We start from the raw sequence: 8,308 nt of genomic DNA, 5'->3' as shown, positions 1-8,308 counted from the left end.
ATGAAGTTTCTGTTTAAATTGTCAATTTTGTCACAAATATTTCTAGGAAGTTCCACAGTTTGCATAAGATGGTTAGAGATAGCTGAAGTAACTAATTTCACAAGAGTAATTCTTCCAGCCAGAGACAAAGTTCTAGCTTTCCAACCAGCCAACCCGTTGGTAAGTTTAGTAATGATGTCTTTAACATGGTTTCTGTTTAGTCTGCTATGAAGAAGAGGGGTACCTAAATACTTACCAAGATCATTAGTAAGAGGTATGCCACATTGGTAGCTAATGGGAAGAACCTCACTCCTGGGTAGGTTAAGGGAAACAAACAGTTTTGACTTATGAAGATTAATTCTCTGTCTAGAGATATCACAGAATTCAGTCAAAACTTTCATGATAGAATCACAGTTTATTCTGTTGGCTTTAGCAAATAATATAAGGTCATCCGCCAAAAAAAGATGAGAGATAGGGGTGCTATGGTTGGCAGCCTTAAGACCTTTTCAAACTCCATTTATGGGTTTTTAGTCTAATCATGTTAGAAAGGTTCTCCATGCAAAGCACAAACAAGTATGGGTATAAGGGGTCCCCTTGTCTGAGACCCCTTTCCAATATTAATGCTAGGAAGACGCTCACCATTCCAAAGGATAGAAGAATTAACAGAAGTAACACAATTCATGATGAAATTAATCCAATCAAGGTTCAAGTTAAATTCCTTAAGTGTGTGGTGGATAAAATCCCAAGATATACGATCATAGGCTTTCTCAAGGTAAATTTTAAGCACCATACCACCAGATTTGCCTTTCTTATTTCTGAGGGTGTGAATAATTTCCTGAGTTATGATAATATTGTCCGTGGTAGTTCTACTAGGGATGAAACTACTCTGGTTGGGGCTAATGAGATCAGAAAGCAAAGGTCGAATCCTGTTGGTGATAAGCTTAGTGATGGTCTTGTAAGTCACATTACACAAGCTTATGGGCCTAAATTGCTTAATGTTTTCAGGGTTGTCCAGTTTTGGAATCAGAACAATTAGAGTTTCATTGATCTCTTTGGGAATGGTATTGGTAGAAAAACAATGTTTGACAAAATTACACACTGAGGGCCCACTATACTCCAATTTTGTTGATAAAAAATAGCTTGTAGGCCATCAAACCTAGGTGCTTTGAAGGCTTTTATGTTTTTCATGGCTAGCCAAATCTCATGATCAGATATGGGAGCTTGTAGGCTCATATTGTTCTCTCTAGCAAACCAAGTGTTATTAATATTCCTCTAATTATCCAGAATAATGCTCTCCCCTAGGTTAAATAACTCTCTAAAATGATGGAGTATATGATTTTTGATTTCATCAGAATTAACAAGCCAATGGCCATTATCATTCTTAAGCAAATTGATTTTCAATTTCCTATGCTTGTTAAAGGTGGAGATGTGGAAAAATTTGGTATTTTGGTCACCCAAGGTGATCCACTTGACTCTAGATTTTTGGAACCAAATAAGTTATTCCTGAAAAAGAGTGGAATTATATTGTTTGATGAGATCTTGTTCAAGCAGGAAAAGATTATGGGAATAGTTATGGGTTTGGAATTTTTGGATGCCTTCTATACGAGCTAGGAGAAATCTTTTACGTCTATAGACATTCCCAAAGACTTCCTTATTCCAAGTTTGCACATTACTGGTAAACTCTTTAATAGCTTCCATAAGACTAAAGTTCATATTAGCCCAAGAATTTAAGACAACATCAGAAAAATTCGGATGACAAAGCCATGCAGCTTCAAATCTAAAAGGCCTGTTTTTAGGATTAGAGGAGTGCATACCTTGGGTAAGAACCACCAAAGGAGAGTGGTCTGAGTAGGTGCGGGGTAGAGTCCTCACAGTGCCTTCTGGAAAAAGGGCTCTCCATTTGTCATTGCTCATGGTTCTGTCCAGTCGCTCCATTGTGTTAGCCAAGCCTTTCCTATTGTTAGTCTAGGAGAGTCTGGGGCCAACACTCCCGAGGTCAATAAGATTGCAATTGTTGATTCTCTCTACGAACTTTTGAGCTTTGCTATGGTTGTAGTTTAGAGCATAGCTTCTTCTTTCATTCTGGTTAGTGAAGTCATTAAAGTCCCCTGCAACTAGCCAAGGTTTCTCCATGGTTTTAGTAGTCTCTTCAAGGTTATCCCATAGCCCATCCCTTTGAGATGAGTTAGGGCTAGCATATACAGCTGATAAGATCCATTCCTCATAGTCCTCCTTATGTATGGTAGCTTGGATAACTTGATTGGTAGCATGAGATGTTTTGATATTGACTTGGGCAGTGTTCCATAGTAGCCATAGTCCTTCTGCTCCTCCTATAGGGTCCACTATGGTTGCAGCAGTGAACCCCAAATTATTGAAAAAATTGCCCATAGCACTGTAAGGGATTTTAGTTTCCATGAGTATGAGTATTGCTGGCTTGTGAGTGTTGAGAAGCTCCCTCATATTGCGTTTAAAGGCATTGTTGCCTGCCCCTTGGCAGTTCCAAAACATCATATTTAGAGAATTCATAACAGGGTAATCAGGGAGGGGGTCAGTAGCCAAACTTGTGAGGATGCTTCTGATCCTTCTATGATCTTGGTCCCTTGCTCTCATTGATGCCATTTGAACTAGGTGGGTTGATGGCTCCACTCTGGATGACCAGTTTGGTTCTATTCTCAGCCGTAGCTGTTCGATCCACCATACCGTAGTGATGAGGTGAATTGCTTCTCTCCCTTGATCTAAAAATAGGCTCAGAGGGTGATTCTCTATCCTGTGTGTTAAGACCTCCGGCCGTGGGATCTCTTCGATCTCCATGAAGGATTCCTGGGTTAGGCGGTTTTCTGTGTTTGGGGGTTGAGAGTTCATCTCTGCTTCTAGGTAAGAGATCTAATAAAAGTGGGTGAGATGTTCGGTGTGAAGGTGCTTCCTTAGATGATTCAGTGTAGACGTCCCCGAACGTCCCGGGAGGAATGAATCCCCCGTTTTGTTCGTTGGGCTCACTACTGTTCGGACTCAAATTGCCACGGTTCTGAATCTAGTCTCGCAAAGTGCAATGTAAGACCGATAAATCACCAAAGAGTCCAAATCTGGCAAATCGTTTTGAAAAATTGATTTTTAGAAAGAAGTGCCAAACATGGACTACTTTGCCAGATACAAAGTAGCCACCTAAATATTTATTTTGAGGGAATTTAGGAAATCCTGACTCATTGCCTAAGGCCATGTGTCCGTCATCACTAAAGTTGCCTCGGCTCAGGAACTTGGGTACGATTGGAGAAGGTTAGCTATGAGCACCCCCGCTCGCCCGATCAAAGATCGGCCTCTACTAACCATGATATCGAGTTTTGAAAATATTATGTGCTCTTATTCCGATTATTAGCCTAGAATTACTATGTGATGCACACATCATACAAGTATAGATTGGATTGCCTAAGTTAGAACAAAGCATCACACATCCATTTGTTTTGAAAATGGATTCAATTTTGCTACTCGCAAGGAGGCTAAAACACGGGTTTCGACGAATTATTCTAACTCAAGCAACCTAACCTTCACCCATAGGCATTCAGGCAGTTATATCACATAAGCAGTTAGCCTCATGGCAAGCATGTTATCATGCTATCACTCACACTCATGCAAGATACTAAAGCGTAAAAGCTTACCTAGTACTCCGAGCCAAAACAGAAACTAGTTAGTAATCAAATGCATGATCCTAGTGCATGATAAGATGGCTAATATAACACATGCAAAATGCAACTAGAAATAGGCTCGGCTATTCTAAGATGTCATGTGAAATGAAACTTGATACATGTATTCAAATAGGAATTGAAATACAATGCAGTTAGCATGATGCACCGAGCCCAGTGTGTGCAAAACAGATGAATGATGCGCGCATGCACAACATAAGGATGCTAATTGAAATATGCCCTAAATCTAACCATCGTAAGCGGTTAAATAAAAGGGAGAAAGAAATGGGGTTGGAAGACATACACACACTCACGCACACTTATTACACAATTGCCCTCGCTCGGATGGTCCGAATAAATAATACAAACTGAATAAATAATTAACTACTCTAGCTAATTAAATATTACAAAACTTCTAATTAATTACAGGAGGAAGGTGGCCGCAGCCCCGCCTCGGAATGATGGGATGATGCATGCTTGATTTGTCTCGCCCGGAAACCCGTTGCCATGCCACAGTTGCCTCTGTTTACACTGCCCTGCACCTCTGAAGCCTGCACAAGTCCCAAGGTTGGTTCTGGAACACTCCCTGAACACTGTGGGATGTCACCGGCCAAGAGAGATGGTCACCGGCTATGGAAAAGTGGTTATCGACCAGTTGTGAGGCTCTCAGCCAACAATGCATGGCCGGTCGGCACTGAATGTGGTCGGTCGGCCATTTCTTCCTGCAGAACCCTGTTTGTCAGCAGCAGAGGACAGACAAGGCATAACAATGCATTTCTAAAGCAAATGTTTGCATAACCACCCTCCCCATCATGTTATGGACTAAAGGGAGTATGGCCCTCAGTCCTCAGGCCACCAATCACGCATTTCAATGCATTATGGCCCGAGAAGCCAAAGTGTGCAATTTCAATGTCAAATGAAATGCACACAAAACAAACAAGACGCCTCCAACCTCTATCATGGTTTGATCAAGAGGCAAGAGATGCATGATATGCTATGCAACCTAAGCATGAGAGCTAAGTATGCAACATGAACATGTGGACAAACATGCAAACATGTAAGCATGTGACAAATATTCAAACAATGAGCATGCAAGACATAATGCAACCAAAGCACGCAAACATGAAGCAATGTAACAACATTTTAGCAACATGAAAAAGATGGACTTAAACTAATATGGACAAGCCTCAGCCATGTCTAAATCAGTGGCCATATGAGATGAGAACAAGGCCCAAGATTCATGCAAACATGCACAATGCAAGGGCTCCAAGCCTAAGGCACAAAATGCAACTTTCCAAGATCAATGCAAGGATGAAACATGGCATACAATGGCATACATTCCAGCTCTGAAATGACATACTAAATGATTCCAAAATGACTCCGAAGCATGCAAACACTCATGCTATGCATGCTAGAAGGCTCAAACACCAAAGACTAGTGAAGTGCATTACACTATAGTCATGCAAAGCTATGTTCAAATGATGAAACCAACCCCAAACAGACCTTATGCAGCCCTAAAACAGTGGCAAAATGATATGAGATGGTGGCTCGAAATGCCTTTAAATAAAACTCATGCAAAGGCTCATAAATGGGGCATACAAGCATAACTCTCAAACATATTTAAAGCATGGAAAATAGGGGAGTATGACACAAGTATAAGCTCTGAAATATCATACACAATGATACTAAAACATGCAAACACCTCGATATAAGCATGCAATAAGCTTCAAAACTCAAAGCTAAGCATAGCTATTACACTACAAGCATGCATGGCAAGCCCCAATCGACCAAGAGGCCTAAAAATAGAGCTAAGGCAGCCCAAAATATGAACAAAACATGTTTGGAGTATGGCCAAAACATGCTAGAATGGAGAGCCAAAACAACATGCAACATAGGCTAGTCAGCATGGATTACACTACATGTATATGAAGCATTCAAGGGGCCACTAAACCAGCCAAAATTAAATTCATGGCATGCCAAAATATGACCAAATATCCACTGAAATGTGTCCAATACATGCTAGAATGAGGTGCTCCTTTGGAAGGCTATGCAAGGGGTTGTTCTACACATGCAAGAAGGACATCTAACACGGAAAAACCAACTCTGGAAAGGGGTTATGCAGGCCCTAAAACTCACTGAAAAAGGCCTGAAACATGCTCACGAAGTGTGCAAATATAGGCCCCTTTGGAAGGCCAAATATGCTAGTAAACAAGACAACAAAGGAGAGGATCACCCCTCTCCTTCTTAGGACCTCAAAACACCATCCCCACCACTGAAATCCAAGGATTTCAGTGGTGAGAGGTCCAATACAAGGTGGTCCCGAAGCTCACAAAAAAGGCACAAAAATGAGGCCAAACAAGGCCTAAGAGGGGGTAAACAACCCCAAATACAAAAGTGATCTTAAAAAAACTTCAAAATCATGCAAAAACAAAACTTTTATCAGTTATAAGTTAAGCTCAAAACAGCATGCAAGATAGGCTAAAAGTCTATGCAAAAATAGAGAATAAAGAGGGTGTTTCTCACCCTTGATGCACAGCTACAAAACCAGCAGGTTCTTGGACAAAAAACCAGTCCCTTAGCCTCTGAAAATGGCCTCCAAGATACTTAGGTTGATGATGGAGGTGTTAGGCTAAGAGTTGGTGTGCAAAGGGGCCAAGAACCAAGCAATTTGGAGCTCAAAATAGAGAGATATAGAGAGATGTATATTGTTTGCCTTAGCAAAATTTTTGGAACCCTTGCAATGGAAGAGGAGCTCTTCTTTTATAGAGGAACAAAGGTCCAAGCTTCTTGGAGAAGCTTGGAGTAAAGAGGCCACGCTTCTCTTAGAAGTTTGTAGCAAAAGGGCCAAGCTTCTTGAGGAAGCTAGAGCAAAAGGGCCAAGCTTCCTCAAGAAGCTAAGCAAAGGGTTCAAGCTTCTCTAAGAAGCCAAAACAAAAAGGTCAACTTATTGGAGAGGCTAGAACAAAAGGGTCAATGCTTCTTGGAGAAACTAAAAAGGTTTAAGCTTCTTGGAGAAGCTAAAACAAAGGTTCAAAATGTTCAAGCTTCCTTAAGAAGCTAAAACCAAGGGTTCAAAAGGTTCAAACTTTCTCAAGAAGCTAAAACAATGGTTCAAAAGGTTCAAACCTCCTCAAGAAAAGGTCTCAGCCAGAAAAAGTGGCTGATTGATCAAAACAATGGCCGGCCGACCAAAAACATTACCGACCGGCCAACACCTTTGGTCGGTAGCAAGAAAACAGGGCCGATGGCCTCAAGCCATGGCCGGTGAGGTGTGGGGATGGCCAACAAGCCATTCTCAGCCCTCAGAGGCAAAAACCCAAGTGCTTGGTCCACAACCAAGCACAAAACAGATAAGTTAGGAGATCTTGAGGCAAGGAGCTGAGACCCCCGAGAACTCAAAACGAACACGAACATGGATGATCATCGAGTGTTCAAACGATGACGTCAAAGTCTTGAGGACGATCAAAAATGGGGTGTCTACATTCAGCCATAGATATTTCTGGGGTTTCAATTTTTTTTCCTAAAGGACTTAGGTTTGCAATCAGCTGAATACTAAGCTGTTGACTACAAGTTACCTGGGGCAGAGGGTCTTTGTCTTCAGTTTCAATAGCTTTAGGCGGTAACTGCTCTGTTTGGCTATGTATTTGTTTTTTATTCATGTAGATTATGGTGGGTTGAGGGCTTGTTGATTGGCTGATTTGGTCTTGCTCGACCCAGCTTGGGTTTGAACATGTTGGTTTGATGCTTCTTTATCTAAGCCCAATCTTGTGGTTTTCTTCCCTCTACCGTGGGCCTTATGTTATTGGATGCCTTTACCCAATTCTGTGAACCTATTTGTGTTTGGGCTTGACCCAGATGGTTGGGCCTTTCTATGAATTGTGACCTTCCGAGATCTTTTGGTGACCATCATCCAAGGTCCATATGTATCATCTTCTTTGTTTATTTGTTGCAGGTTACCGTTAGTGCCAGAGGTAGACGTTGTAGTTGTTGTAGTTTGATCCGTATTTCCTGTAACGGCTAGTGGTCGTTCCTCCTCCGGCGGCCTGTTCTAGTGATCCTCTTGTGATTTGTGGTTCGCCGCTTGATATTTGCACAGTTCTTTGCGACGATCAACCCTGCCACAGTGAAAGCAGAATGAGTGGATGGATTCATACTCTATATTATAACTTTTATTGCCTAATATGAATCTAGGGCATAATGGTTTGCTTAGATCCACTTTAATGCACACCCGAGCAAAGCGACCTCTGGTAGCCATGGCGGTGGTCATATCAATTTTAAGGGGTTTTCCAATCTGTCTGGCTATTGCATAGAGCACCTTCTCTTGAAAATATTCTATCAGAAGCTCCAGAAACCTGACCCACACAGCGGTAGAGGTTTCAAAGGCTTCCGACGCCTTAAAGTCAGGCTCCCATTTGCGCACTGTTAGGTAGTGATCCATAATTATCCACAATCCTCCTGAAAAACTTTAGCACAATCATCCAAGGAGGAGAATTTGAATACGAAGTAATTGTTGCCTAGATCTATGGCAGTGAATTCATCTTGTAGGCCCCATAATATTTTTACTCTTGTGCAGAGCAGTCCAATGCTTTTACCTAGAAGTCGAACTATAAGAGTATTAGACCAAGGTTTGCGAATCTGCTCCAGCAATTTCT

General features: G+C 41.6%; 2 protein-coding genes across 2 annotated transcripts; both read right to left on the bottom strand.

Annotated features, from left to right (window-relative positions):
• Nucleotides 1–1,476: 1,476 nt before the first annotated feature.
• LOC114294871 (uncharacterized) lies at nt 1,477–1,914 on the bottom strand. The gene has a single exon (XM_028239049.1). The coding sequence runs from the start codon at nt 1,912–1,914 to the stop codon at nt 1,477–1,479; it is 438 nt and encodes a 145-aa protein (XP_028094850.1).
• A 5,790-nt stretch (nt 1,915–7,704) lies between these two features.
• LOC114294872 (uncharacterized protein At4g02000) lies at nt 7,705–8,094 on the bottom strand. Its single transcript, XM_028239050.2, has one exon. The coding sequence runs from the start codon at nt 8,092–8,094 to the stop codon at nt 7,705–7,707; it is 390 nt and encodes a 129-aa protein (XP_028094851.2).
• Between the last annotated feature and the right edge of the window lie 214 nt (nt 8,095–8,308).

This window comes from Camellia sinensis, chromosome 10 (assembly GCF_055761805.1).
Source record: "Camellia sinensis isolate YWXY chromosome 10, ASM5576180v1, whole genome shotgun sequence".
NCBI lineage: Eukaryota > Viridiplantae > Streptophyta > Magnoliopsida > Ericales > Theaceae > Camellia > Camellia sinensis.
The sequence above is the reverse complement of the archived record's forward strand: the minus strand, read 5'-3'. Positions and strand labels throughout refer to the sequence as shown.

What these genes read in the sequence shown, in the direction of transcription:
- LOC114294871 (XM_028239049.1), bottom strand. Translation starts at nt 1,914, where the DNA reads ATGGAGCGACTGGACAGAACCATGAGCAATGACAAATGGAGAGCCCTT.
- LOC114294872 (XM_028239050.2), bottom strand. Translation starts at nt 8,094, where the DNA reads ATGGATCACTACCTAACAGTGCGCAAATGGGAGCCTGACTTTAAGGCG.